This window comes from Micromesistius poutassou (genome assembly GCF_964030765.1).
Source record: "Micromesistius poutassou genome assembly, chromosome: 15".
Taxonomy (NCBI): Eukaryota; Metazoa; Chordata; class Actinopteri; order Gadiformes; family Gadidae; genus Micromesistius; species Micromesistius poutassou.
The window spans coordinates 10617858-10636636 of record NC_140285.1 but is presented as its reverse complement, the minus strand read 5'-3'; the positions used below and the strand labels follow the sequence as shown (position 1 = coordinate 10636636).

The window sequence follows — 18779 nt, the reverse complement described above, 5'->3', positions numbered from 1 at the left end:
CCCCTCTCCCGACCTCCTCCTCCAGCACACCTTTGTGTTGTATGTTCCTTGCCCCTCATGCCTTTTTCTTTTTTTCCCCCCACCCTTTTTTTTTTTTTTCTTCCCTTCCTTGGATAGCTCTCCCCTCTCTCCCTCACTGTGCACTTGAGTGTGCTGCCGGAGAGCGAGAGCTGAAGACGTTCGCGGGGCGAGATGCTGCAGATCCTCCAGCTGTTTGGGCTCCACGCGTCCCCCCGGGCCTGCTGAACAACAGGACCGCTCTGCACACACAGCGGGGGACCCCCTCCAACACCGCCCCTGTGCGCACCCAGCCAGCCGTGGCGCTCCCACACACACACACACACACACACACTCCTTGTTGATTTTCTTTGAGTTTTGAGGGACCAGAACCCGAGGCTGCAGTTCGTCGGCCGCAAAAGTGAAACTAAACCAAAAACACCAAGGGACCGAGATGGGACGTCTGGTGGCGCTCTCCGCCGCGCTGCTCCTCCTCACGGCGTGGCTGGCCGCCGTGGACGGCAAAGGGACGTATTACGGGGGCCATGTCAACCCCTTCTATGGAAACCGATTCAACCTGTTCAAGGCTGGCGTCAACCCCCAGCTCATACCGAACAAGCCCATGACACGTCACAAGTAAGTGTCCCAAGTCCTGGTCGTCCGAGGGTCTGAGCCTGTCACGGAGTAGGGGGGGGGGGTAGGGGGGGTTGGGGGGGATTCAATTCTCTGCCAATAGAAATAAATGTGTTTCGCGTTTTTTTCTACGCCGGGCTGCCAAGTGAGTCCTCTGAGTGCTGGGTATTGCGAGTAGGGGGACCCCCGCCTCTGTACTGTATCCCTCCCACGGGCAACACATGTCACTGGCCGATTACGGCAGTATGGCTTTGGTTAGCCGTTCTAGCCGGGGTTCACTCAGCGCGTCGTGAATTGCCTCTCTGTTTTTCCTCTGCCCCCCCCCCCCCCCCCCCCCGACCGACCGACACCAGCAGCCCTGCGGTTCACACTTTAAACCATCTGCGGTCCAGGGTAAACATTAGCCTGTAGCGCAGCGACAATGACACGGGCCACGGGTGAAGACAAAGCCATCCTTGTGGGCTCCAGGCTACAGGGGAGGGACGGGGTGAAGGGGGTGCTGAGCTGGCGACAGGAATATTGATCTGAGATGTGATGTGATGTGATGTGATGTGTGCGCGCGTGCGCGCGTGCGTGCGTGAGTGCGTGCGTGCGTGCGTGTGTGTGTGTGTGTAGGACTGAGTTAAAGGCAGACGTTCAGCAGAGCAAGTGGGTACCCCCGGCCCAGAAGGGAGTGGTGCAACTCACCAGCTACATAACAGCAACAGTCCATTGGCAGACATCAGGGTCCTGGTCAGAGATTGATCAATTCAGTTTTCAGCCAATAGCACCAATGGGTTCAAATATACATATTTTTCCATTTTAATCAGTGAGTCCAGCCCAATGAAAACACGTCGCTACGACATGACATTTAAACCAAATAAGCAGAGGAGGAATCACAATGCCATGTATTATTGAGTCGTGAAGCTACGTGATGAAACAAAGACTCGCTGTATTATTTTTGCTTGGAGGGTGCTGATTGATATTTGGCCCATCAGTGCCGTTGGGTTCACGTCACTTTTCCGTCCCATGACTCTCTTTGCCTGCCCTCCCCCACCAGAGAATGGCTTTGGACTGACCCCCCCCCCCCCCCCCCCCCATCCCCATGCTACTTGCTGCTCCACTCAAACTTCCTCGGCAGACTCTCCACGACCCAGCTCTGCATAGCATTTAGGACCCGAGACCTGTAGTGGTTCGACCCCCAGACCTGTAGTGGTACGACCCCCAGAACTTCATTGGTACGACCCCCAGACCTGTAGTGGTAGGATCCCAGACCTGTGATGGTCTGAGAAACATACTCTTACCCAATGGTTCTGGATTAAATCCCCAATGTTTGATCATTCAGCGAGCTGTCTAACCCCTACCAACTCATTCATGAAAAATTATAAAAATGTCCACTCAATGTTTGAATAATAAATAGTAATAATAGTATTATCAGCCAGATCGCCCAAAGCCCATTCCTTTACCAATTTCACATTTTGGTATCGCTGTAATTCTGCAAACATCCCGTATACTTCACCCTCTATGCTCTATGCTTCAAAGCCAAGTCCTTCACGGAAACATTTCCTATATATGTATGACCTTAACTAACATTATAACTAATCTTCACTGATCCCCCCTCATTCACTTTTGCATACTCAGTCATCACCGTTTATCACTCTGCGTCCAAAGCGCTATATATAGAGACGTTTATTCCTCCCTTGGAGGTGTTAATGTGGATGCTACGTGTTGCATGAAGATGAATGTATGCGGGCTGCATGTGACAGTCTGGCATGAGACTGTTTACCTTGGCGACATTGGCGCCAACACATCTATTAATACCAGAACGCCACCACACACACACACACACACACACACACACACACACACACACACACACACACACACACACACACACACACACGCACACTCACTCACACAAATACACACACACACACACACACATATTCATACACACACACACACACACACTGCATGAAAAGCGGGATTCCCGTCAAAAAACAGCACCGGAAATTGTCGCAGAAGTTCAGGTTTCGTCCCCCATGGCCCCCCTCCCCCTAATTTTAGGGGAAGCTTTAACATGTAAATGCAGATTCTGTGCCAGCAGGCTTCAACCATCCATAGTAAAACATATTTCTTCATATTCAGAGAGGGGAGAGGAGAGCGAGGGGAGAGGACAGTGTGTATGTGTGTATGTGTGTATGTGTGTGTGTGTGTGTGTGTGTGTGTGCGTGTGGGGGGGGGGGGGGGGGGGGGCGGGGGGGGCGGGTAGTCATAACATTCTTCCATGAGACATCATGTTTGAGGTCACCCCCACAGTAGTGTTTGTGTGAGGTGAGTTGACCCGTGCTGGACATAGCTAGACCCTAGGAGGTGGGGGGGGGCGGGGGGGGTCTGTTCACACACAGCAGTGCACGACACATGAGCTCAGTTGTTGTGGTCTGCCTGCTCAGTGGAAATAGAAAGTGCACGATCGCACGTGTGCCAAAACGTGTGGAGGAGAGTGTGTTTGTTTTTGTACTTGCATGTGCACTCGCTTTCTCTGGGATTTTCTGGACTCTCTCTACTTTTCCTTTGTGCACTCCCAGTTGTGATTCTTGATGTGTGTGTGTGTGTGTGTGTGTGTGTGTGTGTGAGTTTGTAGTCATTTACAAGCGTGTGAAACCTAATGATGACATACCGATCACACAGTGTCAGTGGAAATAACAAGCCACCCACTCTTTATCCACCCTGTCTATTTACAATTCCACAGCTGTCGTGTTGTGCACTGCATGTTCCTCTCAACATTTGTCCTTATTGTTTTGTCTGATATTCAGCGAGGGCATATGGCATATTGTAGTCACAGTCACTCAAGTCAAGTGCAGTGTTGCATTCAGCAACTGTGACATCTAATCAGGTACAAAATGCCAATCAACTTACAACTTCTACCCGATCTGCAGTTAAAAATCATCTCAGAAGCCACATGCCAGTTACTTGTGCTGTTTTTGTTTGTATTCCTTGTATTTTCGGTTTGTTCGTCTGTGACTCAACATATCTTGATGCTCCTAGACAAAACAAATCATTTTCTGAAGAGCTTCCACCCATGATGAATTAGACACAGGTCAAGGGGGTAAAGGTGACTGGGTTGGCGGAGGTCAGGGGTCATGGGTCATGGGTCGGTGCTGTACATTTGTATCAGGCGTGCGGTGGAAGTAGAGCAAGCAGCCAGTCTCCTGCTCAGGTTCATGACAGGTTGACGTCAACGGCCGATCTACGGCTCCTTCTCCCCTCTCTTAGCCCTTACTTCTCTTTAGGATCCTAATTCAAATTCTAATTCAAAGTAAAACCGGCTTTGTCTATGAGTTTGGCTTCATGAGGTTTAAACCTCACTCATTTGGTTGGTGAACAGCTAAATGGAACTGACAGTCAACATTTGTTGAAAGTCAGTTATTAGCCTAGTTTCTCAAATCAGACTTAAGAGTAATAAAGTAGGACGGCTAGATCCCAGTTTATAAGTACCTTGGCATTTGCTTTACTCAATATCGGTATTACAGTTTCTTAAAAACTCCTTCATAACTTCTTACCCGGAGCAGATTTTGTACCTCAGGAAATGCCAAAGGATTATAACAAAGTTATTGGAATGGTTTTTACTACCGGTGGTTTAGCCTCTTAGCATACTACCGAAAGAAAACATGACGACAGAGAATGGACATGACTATATCGGCTGAACGACATACAATGTCTGATCTACTCTATGCCTCTCACAACAGGGCAGGGTTTCCTATCCAAGTGATCCAATTTCATCATCTGATGTTTCAATCCCAAAAAATGTTCATGTGTTCAAATGTGTTCAACCTTAAAGCCTACAGCTATAGCCGTGGCTGGCTCTAAGTTGACCTCGTGCCTCCAACTGTCAGAATGATCCCTCTGGGTCCTGGGTCCTAGTGCTGGGAGTATCGCTGTCTGGTTAATTAGCAGTAACAACAGTGTCAATCAACCTCGCACCACGGGACCCGTGAGACCTGTCAGTTGGAGAGCAATAGAGTTTCATTAAAAAGCCTTAGAAGGAAACGGCAAGCCTCCAAGGAGACTTATTAGCCCACAGAAATGACGTTGCTATGTCAAATGACCTGTTATGGATTCCACGGTCGACCTTAAGGGCCGCCCCGGTCATAAATCTGTCCGGGGCCGGCGGTATCGGGTCTGGGATCAAACAGCCTGGAACTCGCAGGTGACCAGGTGGTCAGGGGTGACGGGGGGCGGGGCTTCATGGTCCAGAGTGTCAAAAGCACCAATCGCAGCGCAGGACAAAGCACTACTATCAGGGAGCCAATCGAGAAAGGCCATGGAATTATATAAGGATCCAAACAGCTAACATAGGACTAATACAACAGGATTGACCGAGAGTGGGGCATTTGGTGTGGACACCAGCAGCACAGGGCGGGTCCAGAAGCAACAATATTATGTGCTAAAGCACTCCATGTGAGCATCTTGAGATGGGAATGCTGCTGTTCCCAGGAGGGGAGCCTGACAGCCTGTGATGGGATTTCAGAAGTGAAACTTTATACTGGAAATATTTACAGTGGGACCAGACCTGGAGTTAGAAAATGACACGGTCTGGAGACAGGCTTCTGGCATGGAGAGTCGCAGTGTTATGAAGGGGTGGTGGGGGTGGTGGGGGTGGGGGGCATTACTCACTCTGAACAAGGACTGAGTTTATTTACCTTGACTGGTGACAAAGATGGGCGTGGCCGGGGGGGCTAGGGTGGGCTCATGTGTTGCTCAGCCGGGGTTTTAAAGTGCATCGTAAAAATAATATTAACGGTTATTGAAAGAGTTTGTCAAGTAGCTTTCTGCTTCACAAAAATAAGTTTCATTCCACTCTCAGAGCACCAGATTATGAAAGGCAGATTAAAAATGATTGATTACACAGGCTAGGAACGCATGAAAAAAAATGATACATATATATTGATGTATTGATTGATTGCATGTACCTTTATCTCTCTCGATGGCACTCTTGGGTTGTTCTCTGCGGTTTCATCATAGCCACAGCTCCAGACCCGAGCTGAGAGACGAGCAACACCCTGCCCCAACAGACACCCCGACTAACCCGAACCAGTTGCATCTTGACAGATGAGGTGTGACTAACATATAAAAACTATATTTCCCTGCCTTTCATTTTTTCATTTCCCGCCGGTGTGTGTGGAATATCACCGTTGCACACGGGGTGTCAGTGCAGGACATCGATCATCTATATTCCTTTGGGGGTTACCATAAGCACCTTCCATCGCAGTATAGCTAGGGAACGCCAAGCTGGCCACAGGTGGCCTCGCCATAAGCCCCCACTGTGGATATACAGTGCAACCCAATCACACACAGAAAGAGGAGCCATCCGCTCATGTGCACGCACACACGCAGACCTTCACATGTGCCCTCACATGCAGACATTATTGTTTACAATATGTAAATGCTCAGATATGCACACATAGGCACACACACACGCACACCCACACACACACACACACACACACACACACAGCACAAGTGAGGCGAAGAGAGAGACGGGGAGAGAAAGATCACCTAAGCAACTGTTATTAATATCTCCATCCCTTTCTCTTTGCTGCATGTGACCACTTAACGCCCTTACAGAGGGTTTCAGATGTCTGCCCTTGCCATGCTGTGAGGCTGACCTCTGATGTGGTGGGATTGCTCTGTCAGTGAGGCCCACGTGCCACCGGAAATATTTTCTGTCTGTGTTCTCAATCATTGCGGTGCATTCACATAGAAACTGTACTTTGTACTTTTGGTTTCCACAACCCTCATAGTGTACAGCTGTGCCGTTGGAGTGTTCACACCCGCATGTTTAAGGAAATGCTTGTCACAATAAAAATCACATTTCAAAACATTCAAAACAATCCGTTTTGAACGTGAAAGCAGTGTGTGTCAGCGGAATGCATTTGGGCGTGTGTGTGCATGTGTGTTTGTGCGAGTGTGTGTGTATGTGCACTCAGGTATGCATGCATTGCGTGTGCATGCATACTGCATACACATGTGAATGCATCTAAAATTCCACACAATTCAACCATAGGTTGCGTCTTACCTACAGCTCATCACACCCATCCAAGTATGTCTGTGTCTCATTCAATTTTCATAAACTCCTATTCTGCCAGTGCACAGCACCTGACCCTTGGCAGCCGCAGACCCCAGTCTGTAGCATACAGAGAGAGAGGGTTCATCAAAACACTCTCACTGCTAAAGCAGCAAGGTCTCTGTGTGCTTAATTTCAGCTCCAGCAGTCCTAATATGTTATAGCAGAACTTGTGGTTGGAGACGGCACAGAGCCTGGACCCGAACCCAGAAACTGCAAGGGGCGAAATTATGCCTCGTTTCCTGTTTCCTTTCTACTGACGAAAACTTATTCGCACAAGTGGATGAAGCTTTCTAAAGGGGACTTTAATAACGGCATTTTATTTTCTACAGTGACCGGTCGATACAGTCAGTGTTGAATTGATACGTTTACAGACGGTTTACTGCTGCTGACAGTTTTGTGATTGTCAATTACTCCCTTATGGATCCCCTCCTCCAGCAACACGATTGGTGGAAGCAAATATGAAGCAAAAGAAAAGTGAAACAAACCCGTTACACCCAGGTTTGAGCTGGTCTGCCATCGAACTGTAGATGTATATTTTAGATGTGTGAGACGACTGCATGCTTTTTATGGAAGACACCTGCTAGTGCAGAAAATCACAAACAGAAACCAAGACCTGTGAACAAAAGTAATACGAGCTGATTACAGAGTGATAAAATCACATGATGGAGTGGAGCATTAATAGACTAGGTGCAAAAGGGAGTGAAAGGAAGAAATGTAGAAATATTGTGGGAGAGGAGCATTTTTTTTTTAGTACATCTGGATTCCTGCACACCATGCTGTCTGCTTCTGGTATGTGTGTGTGTCGATGTGATGGGAGTATCCATGTGTGTGTGTGTGTGTGTGTGTGTGTGTGTGTGTGTATGCATGCGTGCCATTCTGTTGGTCTGAAGGTCGCAAGCTCTTCCCAGATGTGCACCTGTCAAACAAAGGTGATCAGTTTTGACTCTGCTGGTCAAGTCAGTGTCAGACACAGTCTGCTCTCCATCAGCTGTCAGACAGGTGCCTGCATGTGTCTGGTCTGGTAGTCGCACGGTGCAAACTCATTGAGCCACTACCTGTGTTTTAATGCGCTGGAAAGTAGCTATTAAATCTAGATTCACTAGATCATTCTGACGCTCGTCAACCAACGCTTCACAGGAATGAAGATATTCCCTGAATAACATTGAGTTAACCTTTGCCCTTTGCCCCCCCTCCCCCTCCCCCCCCCCCCCCCAGCACCTTCTGTGTGGTGTTTATGTTTCCAGTGAGGTTCTCTTCACCAAAACGTGACGATGTGTCATGCCTAAGTACTTAAAAAACATCCAATAATACCACATCAAGTCACCACATTTCTGGCTAACCACTTACGAGCACATGATTTGGCAACAAGTTGTCAGTCTGGTATGAAAGAGTTCAGTCAGACTGACGGCTGCCGCTGTTTCCAACCCCTATTAACATGTGTCAACAACATGCATGCAAACAGATGCACGCACATATACGGGCACGGACATGCATGCACGTGCATGCATGTGCATGCACTCACACGCACACAAATAAGATCATATGCCTTCCTACACACACACACACACACACACACACACACACACACACACACACACACACACACACACACACACACACACACACACACACACACACACACACACACACACACACAATCTGCCCTCTCTGCTAGCCCTTAGAACCTGTTGAGTTGGCATATTGACCCCCCCCCCCCCCCCCCACTCCTCTATTCAAACACTCCTGTGTGTGCTGAAACAGCTGTTGAGTAGTGCTCAGTGCTGCATGTGTTAGGGGACTCTCCCCTCCGAATGGGAGAAATGCTTCACATGTAAGTCTAAAGAGCACAGCGCAGCGCGCTCCCTGGGCTGCACACGGGGCCACGGAACATTTACCAGTTGCTATGACTGCACTGGCAAAAGAAGGGAGAACATGTGGGAAAGAGACACAGGGGCATGCACATACACCACACACCCAAATCCACAAAAACACACACTCACACACACACACACACATGTAGACACACAGGCACACACACACACAAATACGTATGTGCACAAAAACAAACCATCACACACCATCACACGCCTGTCCAGTATGACGCAACAGCAGAGCTGTAATAGTTCTAATGGGGACGTTTTATGTGGCTTTGCACAAGCTCACACAAGCTCACGCTTCCAGATTGCAAACCGCTGTTGGTTCGCCCTCAGATCCTTCATTGGGTTACTTATGCCGCGATTACAGCGCGCTGTAAGCAGAATGATTCAACCACAAGGATGGTCGTGGTACTATGTCGACAAACACAGAGTTAGAAGTGCAAACGTCGAAGAGAATGAAGAAAGGAGAGAGACAAACAAGGGAATCAAAAGCACAAACACCAAGACCGCAAAATGAGTCACGTTTTAACCCAGACACCACGGCGGTGCCAGAGGTCATGATGCTCCACCTGCAGCTAATCAAGCCTGATTAGCTTCACACTGATTATTCACTGGACAAATGCCCAGCATTGTTGTTTTGGGCCTTTCCATCTAACCAGGTTTTGAACGTATTGACCTTTATTATACTGCCTTCATAAATATATAGACTTTTTTTGTGGTGGTGGGCAAACCTACTTTATTTTCTATTCCACAAGTCGAAAACTTGATTCTAATTCTAATCGCAGGTGGAAGGGTAAACACAAGTGTTTTGCCATTGAGTTTGCAATTGAGTTTGAGATATATTGTGAGTCCGGGCAGTTTTACGCCGTATAGGGTTTGGTGGAGATATTTAATTAATAAGTGTCCCACAGACATATAGACCTATAGACCTAAGTGCATTTGCTTCTTGTGTTCCCTCCAGAAACCACTGTGCCTACGTGGTCCAGAGGAACATCACCTGCACCATGCAGGACGGAGTGGCCACCTACGTGAAGGCGGAGTACACCACCAAGTGCATCTGGGGACAGAAGTGTCCAGTGGTTATGTAAGTGGGAAGAAAACCCCTAACGTCTGACTACAAATGTATATTCAATTGAGAATGAATTCATTGTACTGCTTACATTTAAGATATAATTCTCAAGAAACACATTTCTGAATCACTGATTTACCTAGGCTAACCATGCTGTACGCGTCATTCAACCCCAGCGCATTACGCGTTTTAAAACAAAGCAATGCATATTTGCTGCCCTCTAGTGTCAACGGTGTTTACTTTAGAAAAGCCCTTGCCCTCCACACATGTGATTATCGATGGTGATTCTCTACAGAGAAACCCGGGAGAGTACAGTGTTAATAAACCGCTGTATTACTATCCCTGTAAAAGTTATTGGCCAACACAAACAACGTGTTTGTCCTTGTAATTTTTATTTCGATGAATGAATTGACAAATATTGAAATGGTCATTGCCTGAATTTGGACCTGATTCTGATTCAATATATTTAAACCCAAATTATATCAAAATATATTAATTTTACTTCATTGTTGTTGTTGTTTTTTTATTGTGTTGTTTATATTTATTGTGTGTGTGTGTGTGTGTGTGTGTGTGTGTGTGTGTGTGTGTGTGTGAGTGCGCACAATCAAAAGTAGTTTAAAATAACTAAAGCAAGATAAATACAATCAAAAAAACTGGGGGACTTTTAAACTTCTATTTAATTGAAAAGAAAATCTAGTTTGAATTGGGTGCCTTTATCTCCCTCCAATCTACAGTTAATCCAATTGAGAACCAATTCAACCCATTACATCTGCTCTTATTCTCCCTGGATCTGGGCTCTTATTGAATCCATCCAAACGCACAAATCTCAAAGCATCCTAGCTCAGACTATGAATATAAAGTTAAAGGAGTGTGTTGAGGCTAACTCGCTGGCCTCTCCATGTGCTCTGCAGGTACCGGACCTTTTACAAGCCCACATACAAGGTCGGCCACAAGACCATCACTGAGCTGGAGTGGAGGTGTTGTCCCGGATTCTCTGGTGAAAACTGTCACGAGGGTTCCACGCCCATGCCCGACGGCACGTTGCCCCCCTCCAAGGGAGCTGCTTCCCCTCACCGACCAGGCCTGAGGGGCTACCCCCATGGTCCCAGACCCACCGTGGACCACAAACCCGGGGAGGGCCAGATAGAACCAGGCAGGCCCATCCCCAGCATACATGGCAGTGGAAAACCAAACCAAGGTGAGGACATAGGGATGCTTTCAAAACAGTCCAATTACTTACACACTACATTTGTACCAATATAATTAATTTATGTATTGTGGGTGAATAGCAGTGTACTAAGTTCCTAGAGTATTGCAATTCAGCAAAGCCTTTTTTAATCGTGCATCCTGCTCAGGGATGCCTGCGGGTAGGCTGCGGACATTAGGGATTGAACCCAACAACTTTCGCCTGGGATTTGAACACCCTGGCCACTACGCTCCAAATAAACGTTGTTTCTGTCTTTGATCTCCTGTTCTGTCTTTGACCTCTGTCTCTGTCTTTGACCTCTGTCTCTGTCTTTGACCTCTGTCTCTGTCGTTGACCTCTGTCTCTGTCGTTGACCTCTGTCTCTGTATTCTTCCGCTGTGCAGGCAGCAGGTTCGGGGGGTCCGGGGTGAGCGGCGAGAGGCTGGACCGCATGGAGGACAACCTGCGCCGCCTGACCCAGGGTCTGGACACCCTGAACGGGGTGGTGGTGAGCCTGGAGGACCGCATGCGGACCTCCCTCAGGGAGGACACCACCAAGATCCTCAGCACCCTCATCGCCAACTCCCCCCGGCTGGCGGACTCCTCGGTGGGCTTAGGGGTGTTCCCCGAGGGGACGGGGGGCCGGCTGGACGGGGTGGAGGGCTTCGCCGGCCTGGGGGACCTGGAGGGCCGGGTCACGGAGGTGAAGAACGAGCTGCGGGCCAAGGCGCACGTCCTGGAGGAGATCCAGGTATGGCGACGCACTGCCTGTGTACTGAGTCATTGCTATCGTGTAATGATTGTACAATGATGTCTATGTTTTGGCTCTATCAATCAATCCATTCTATTTAACCAAGTTCAAAAGGTCTGTGGGCCTATGATTAGTCATGGAAAGTGTTATGATTTATGAGGCTATGAATAAACACTGATAGAGACAGTTGGTTGTGAACAGCGTGAACAATAAACCTAATAGCCCTGGGCCTTTTTGAAAATGATAGAATCCTTTGCAATACATTTACCATGAACGTCGTACATTTATTTAACCTTTATATTATTCTGTCAATGTATTAAATTCAATATTGTGATCTACAAGTCAAATTGCACAAATTGCACACACTGGGAAGTCTTTAAATTTAAGTGGAAAAAGTGATTTGGGTGAGCTAGGTGATGGGTGATTAAACCATGTTTGCTTTCCTCCCCCTGCCTCCACAGGGAATGGTTCTCGGACACGACGGCCAGCTCAAGAGTCTGATGGAAGCGGCGAGCGGGAGGCCCATCCCGGGCTCCCGGGCCTCTGTTCTCCTGGAGGAGATCCTGGACGCCAAGCTGGCGGGCGTGCGCGCCGACATCCTGGACGGCTTCGAGAGGCGCCTCACGGGGCTGGAGAGCCACTGCGACGAGAGGATCGTGGCGGTGCAGCAGCAGTGCCAGCGGGAGCACGTGGACGGCCAGGAGCAGATGCAGCAGTCTCTGGACGGCAGGGAGACGGGCATCCGGGAGGAGCTGGGCACCCTGCAGGCCCAGATCCAGGGTCTCACTCTCACCGAGAGCTGCTGTGGACAGGTAGCTACCACGCTCAGGTGCACCGGTTAAATACATGCACACGCTTTTGAAATTGCCATTTGTTTTGTATTATTCGGGATAGCTTCAATGAAAAAACTGGTTAAATGACAGGAGGCTAAAATGCATGCAAAATTATTTTTTTTAATGCAAGGGAGAAAAAGCTTATTTGATTTAACTTTTGACTTAGTGATTAGTGATAACTTTAGTGATTATAAATGCAGTATTTTAAATGCAAGCGTTAATAATGTCTATATTTAAATGAGCCATCAGAGAATGCTGTGGTGATAGAACAGATTGATGTGGAACCCTTCCTGCAGGTGAACAGCCTGTCCCGTCGCGTGCTCCTCCTGGAGGAGTCCGTCAAGGGTCTGACCGAGTCCCAGAGGCAGCTGCAGACGGCCCTCACCGACCACAGCGTCCACGTGGAGACCCTCATCGAGGCGCGCCTGGTGGACATGGAGGGCCGCCTGAACGGCACCGACGGCGGGCTGGACGGCCTGGCCACGGTCCCCGGGGGTCTGGACGGCTTCAAGACCCTGCTGGAGGAGAAGCTGAAGACCCTGGAGGAGAGGGTGTTTGTGGCCGTGGAGGAGCTCAGCAACGCCACCGCCCCGGCCCTGCTGGAGGGCCACGTGGTGCCGGCGCTGGAGACGGAGATCGAGTCGGTGAGACGCAGGGTGGAGGGAGACCTGGACGGCATCCAGAAGCAGCTGATAGACCTGGAGCTGCTCTGCACCTCCTCCTGCTCGCCCTCCACCCCGGTGGCGGCGGGCGTGGCCGTGGCCCAGGGGGAGGACGGGTGCGGGGAGGTGGAGAAGAAGGTGAGCGGCCGCCTGGACACGCACGCCGACCAGCTGGACCGCCTGAACGGCACCCTGCAGAACCTGCTGCTCCGCATCGCCCAGGAGGAGACGGAGGGCTCGGTGCAGGGGGAGATCACCCTGCTCAAGGTCAACATCAACTCTGTGAACCGCACCCTCAAGGGGCTGAGAGACTCGGTCAGCTACATCGCTAAGGAAGTGGGTCAGGCCAACACCACCTGGGAGCAGAGGGAGAACCAGCTGTCCAACCAAATGCTCGGCATCACCAGGCTGGTGGGCCACCAGGCCACTGTCTTCGGGGCGGGGGAGAGGCGACTCGCCCAGCTGAAGGCGGAGCTCGTGGCCTTGAGGAGGAGGCTGTCTGGAGAGCTCCAGGGGTGCAGGAGCACAACGCTGGGTGTTCAGAAAGAGGTGAAGGATGTGGATAGCCGGGTGAGCCAGGTGGAGGGCCAGTGTTCCAGCCTGGGAGAGCTGGCGGAGCACCTGGAGAAGATCCGGGCAGAGCTGGAGAGACACTCGGACTCCTACCTGGCCCAGGTGAGCGGCACTCTGTCCGACCACTCGGAACAGCTCGCTGAGCTGAAGGGCGAGATCAAAGACTGTGCGGCTAATGTGGCGGCCAATCAGAACGGAGACAAGTAGCATCTTTGTTACGGGACAAAAATAACATATTTCTTCTCTTTCGGCTCGAGAGAATTCAACAGCCTTTCTTCCACTCTCTTCCACCCTGTCTGCATAGATACAAATCAGCCAGGCCAGTGAAAGCCATTTCCCATAAGCCCCTGGCCTAGATCACCCAGCTGTCTTGGGTTTCAGTTCAGTGAATTGATAGGAGGGGGAAGACAATGGAAGGCATACACAAACAGTTGTATAGCTGGAGTTTTTATTCAATAGGGCATTTGTCATGTTTTTCTTTGATTGTCGATGTTTTGTTTTCATTCGTTGTCTGTTTTCAACTTTTATTTTAACTTATGTGAAGCAAATGCTATGTTAAAATGTTAAACTGTTTGTTTTAAAGACGTTTGAAATAACACAACAGCACAAATGCTATGGAACTAATAAGCTGCTATGGGTTTGTACTGGCAAGCACACTCAATCCTTTAAACATACTGTATGTCAACTTGGTGCTATGCATTTTTATAAATCTTTGTTTACCACTTGTATAAAATTGAAAATTATTTCTCTGTTGACATATTGTGTCATTCATGCAAAGGCATACTTTTTATTTGTTAGTTTCCAAACTCACCAACAGGGGACAGTGGAAACACATTTGCATGGTAGGAGGCAATTGTATTGTAATCCAACAAGCTGGAGTGCTGTGCATTATTTTTGACTTGAATGTATGATGTTACACCCGTGCAGACATGACAATAGACATGGAAGTAGACATTTTAACGTCACTAAATGGTCAAAACAAAGACTTTGAGTTCTGATATCCATTGTCGGCATGATGAATAAATCCAACATTTCATAAGGACTGTGGTTGAATAATGATGCATATACTATTTTAAAAATGCTAACTAATGCTTGTTTCTATTCACTGCACATAAGTATCTTGGTTTAGACGCATCCATTGTTGATCTGGAAAGGCGTAAACGTGATTTACGACTGATGGCCAATGCTGTCATAATCGGGAAGCATACGCTGCAGAATTCCCAGAGCATCAGCATATAGTTTGCAGTGGGAGCATCCCTCTTTGATTAGAAGTGTCTGACAGTTAATCATAGAGCCTGGGATTGTAGAATCCCTACAGAGAGTACAGCAGACCAGTTGGGAGAGTTAATGATCACATGGCGTAAGTGCTGAGCTGAGCAAGCGGAAAGATCAGATCAGAAAGCCATTTTGACTCACTGACAAGGAAGTTATCTGTTAGCTAATGATTACGAGGAGGAAGTCCTTTGTGAAGAATAAGGGGATGAATCATAAAGGGTGTATATACAAGAGCCCTATTTAAGATGCTATTAGTTAAAGGTGTGTTAACAGTTTAGCGGCAGATAGGGGATGCATACTCCCTTCAGGTAAAATAATAATAAATAAGTTTATAAGACTACATACAAATAAAGTCTGGCTCAATGAGACCACAAAGCGACGATTAATATTTAACTACACACTAACTAACAACATGTTTCTGGCCATATGCTATTTATTATTCATCCATTTGTCCATCTCAATTGTTCAAGAGCCATTATTGTTCATTATTTTTATAAATAGTATAGCCATTCATTAGCAGTGTTGTGGAAAGTAACGTGGAAAGATTTACTCAAGTACTCTTTTTAAGAACAAATCTGACTCCATTACATCTCAATCACAATTATTGTAACATTTACTCCATTTCATTTACCAGCAGTTACTAGTTACTTTGAAGATTTAGATTAACAATATGTAAAGTACCGTATATAAAATATGTATAAATACATAAAATGAGCTACACCATTACCACAGCATTAAAGTGATGAACATATTAACATATTAATGCAGAAATATATATAATACAATAATATAATATTAATTATTCTGAAATGAGCCTTGCTTAATGAGTACTTTTATATTAAGTATATTTTGATGCTAATCATTTGACACTTTTACAGTATTTCTACAGTGTTGTTTAACTAGAAATAGTACATATTCCACCACAGGCTATTAGTAAGTAAAATGTGCTGTCACTGTTTCGAGTTCTCTATGCCTACCTGAGTTCATATCGATTTTCTGACCAATCAGGCCATCTCTACCCCGATTGGTTCGGAGAATCCATCATGCCTGTCAGTCACAGGTATGCAAATGAATCATTTCTGCTCTATCTCTTTACAACTCTCAAATCTTACCAACAGCCGTTTTAATATAAGCAACCTATACGGCAACTTAACAAAAATGAATAGAATATATATATATAGTCTTATTCTTTTTGACTCAAAATAACAACAGAGTCTAGTGCAGCCCATTATTGCTGAATGGTCAGCTTGGGGACAATGGGGAGGAGGATGTTAATACAGGAAGGCAGGGGGGGGGGTGTTGGAGAGTGAGGGGCACACTATCCGTCAGTATGAGGGCTGAGGGGAAGATAACAGGAAAACTGCTGAAACGACAAACAAGAAGTGGATCGGGAAGAGAAGTCATCAAAGAGAAAAAAAGATGAGCAGAGACAAAGGGTGGTGGGGGGCGGGGCTGAAAGGGGGTTGAGGCAGATATGTGGGCTGGATTCGGGGAGGGGTGTGTGTGTGTGTGCATGTGTGTGTGCGTGTGGGGTGTGTGTGGGGGGGGGGGTGGTATGTGCTTGATGGCTTGCTGGGCATGCAGCACAAGAGCAGGAGAGGATGAATGGAGGTGTGGAGGAGCCACACCTGAAGTTCTTGGCCATGGTAGAAACATACGAACCGCAACACTGTCAGGCCCCGCCCACCTGCACGCCTTGCACTCACTGGTGTGAGTGTCATCAGGAAAACACAGGTACACCTGTGCACCAAGGCACCAAAGCCCAAAAATGGGTTTGCCACAGTAGTCCATGAGCCAGGGCCCCAAATTTGGGCCATCGGTATCATCTGGGGGGACAAAGTCTCATAGTGATTTTTGGCAAGGTATACACCCCTAGTACGAGAAAAATCACGATAGCAGTGCAGGGGTGGTAGCAAAATCACTTTTTTCAGCTCATGAAGTTACTAACCCCCTAAGATAAATTGTGTTTTTGGAATCCGGTGTATATCTGCTTTAGGCTCATGGTAGGGATATTGTCGATATTCTATAATATGGTGCTTGGTATCGTTGGAAAGGGGACCTTTTAGGCTTTCATGTAAGCCCAGTGAATCTGTCTGACAAACACAGAGGTCACAGGACCTCTTTAAACCAGAAATAACACACATTTTCTCACAATTTCTGCCTAAACTTTATGCTTTCTTTTATCCCTGTGGCATGAAAGAACACCAGGGACACACAACTCAACAACTTCAATACTCAAGGCACTCTGATGATTATTTATTTGAGAGCCTTAAATTAGACTTGTGCAGCCAGCACAAGTCTTCAAAATAGAATGGAGCCAATATAATGGACAAATAGAATACCCTATTAGTCCAGGGCCAAATGGCCTATTTATTCATGTACAGTTGTAATAAAAAGTAATTGTTTCAATAGTGTTGTCAACATAACACTAAACCACAAGTGGTTTAACATAATTATATTGTGTATTTTGATATTCACCCACTTTCAGTTAGAATGTCAGAAAGTAGCTCATGCACGGAATGTTAATGGATTTTGACAGTTTGACAAGGTTTTGTCAGTTTTGTGAAAAGATTGTTGGTTCAGTTGACTGGTTATAACAATACTACCAACAATGCCATTTTCAATCAACTTCCAATGAGTTCCAGGGGTATTAAATGTAAGTAAAAAATACTTTTTCTCTTGTGCTTGTGAATTGATGGGGAATAGACGAGATTATACCTATAGCTGTACCTGTAACAGTAGCTAATGTTAGCTTGGTGTTTTTTGCAGGCTAGCTAGCTTGCAGGTTAAACAGTGTAACAGTAAGAGTAACTGCTACAGTGGGGAGCGTACCTATGTTCCCTGGGTCCTATGTTCCCCGGTCACGACAAACTTGCACGCTGACTCCTAACCCTAACCCTAACTGTAATCGTAATATTCATGATTCTTCCGGATTCCGCCTACGAAAAACACATTCGCTTCCCGGTCACATACAAAGCGGGGAACATAGGATCCGGGGAACATAGGGATGACCCCCTTGCAGGTTAAACAGTAGCCGTTTCTCAATTCGCGTTCTCGTGTGTTCTCGTGTACTTGCGTTCTCGATAAACGTCATCAGTGGTAGCCCAAGCACTGTTCCAATTCCAAGTACGCGAGTACGCGAGTACTGTCGTAAAACCCGGAAGTGTTCTCAATGCGTTCTCGATGAGGCCGTTCTACCGAGGATGCATCGGAGGTGACTCGTGTGGACTTGGGACCGTTAAATATCCCAGAATGCATCATCGAGTCCGCTGCTGTTCCAATTGCAGGTGCGTACTCGCGTTCTCGGAAGTCCGTACTTGAAAGTCCGGACTTGCCAAGTACGTACTTCCAAGTCCGCGAGAACGTAGTCCGCGTACTTGGTATTGAGAAACGGCTAGTGTAACAGTAACTGCTACAGTGCAGGCTAGCTAGCTACATCTGTTGGACATCTTCCAACATTTCCAAGAGGATGTAATTGACATCAGGTTAAGCTTATGTTATGATGGGTTGGGTTTAAGTAATGTCAAGTAACAAACCTTTTCTTTCTTTTTTTCAACACAATTGTTCATTAACCTGTAATGTTTGCATCACCACCCTTGTGATTTTCTTTTTAGTTACTGTGATGGTTGGATACTCCTGTACAATAGAACTGAGTAGAGGAGATTTAGATCTGGATTCAGAATGGACAGCCAGTACAAAAAATCTGAAGTGTGTATCATACACCATGAAACATCAAAAGAAGATGATGAAATATTTTGTCTTAAAGACTATAAATCCTGGAAAACATTGCTTGATGCAGCCAAAGTGAGAAACT

The 18779-nt window shown here is 47.1% G+C and overlaps 1 protein-coding gene across 1 annotated transcript; it reads left to right on the top strand.

Moving 5' to 3' along the window:
- Positions 1–251: 251 nt before the first annotated feature.
- Positions 252–14023, top strand: emilin3b (elastin microfibril interfacer 3b). Its single transcript, XM_084479256.1, has 6 exons — positions 252–633; positions 9578–9700; positions 10597–10883; positions 11276–11622; positions 12084–12434; positions 12752–14023. Exons 1-6 carry the CDS (start codon positions 452–454, stop codon positions 13895–13897), a joined length of 2436 nt encoding a protein of 811 aa, XP_084335382.1. The 5' UTR covers positions 252–451; the 3' UTR covers positions 13898–14023.
- Positions 14024–18779: the final 4756 nt, after the last annotated feature.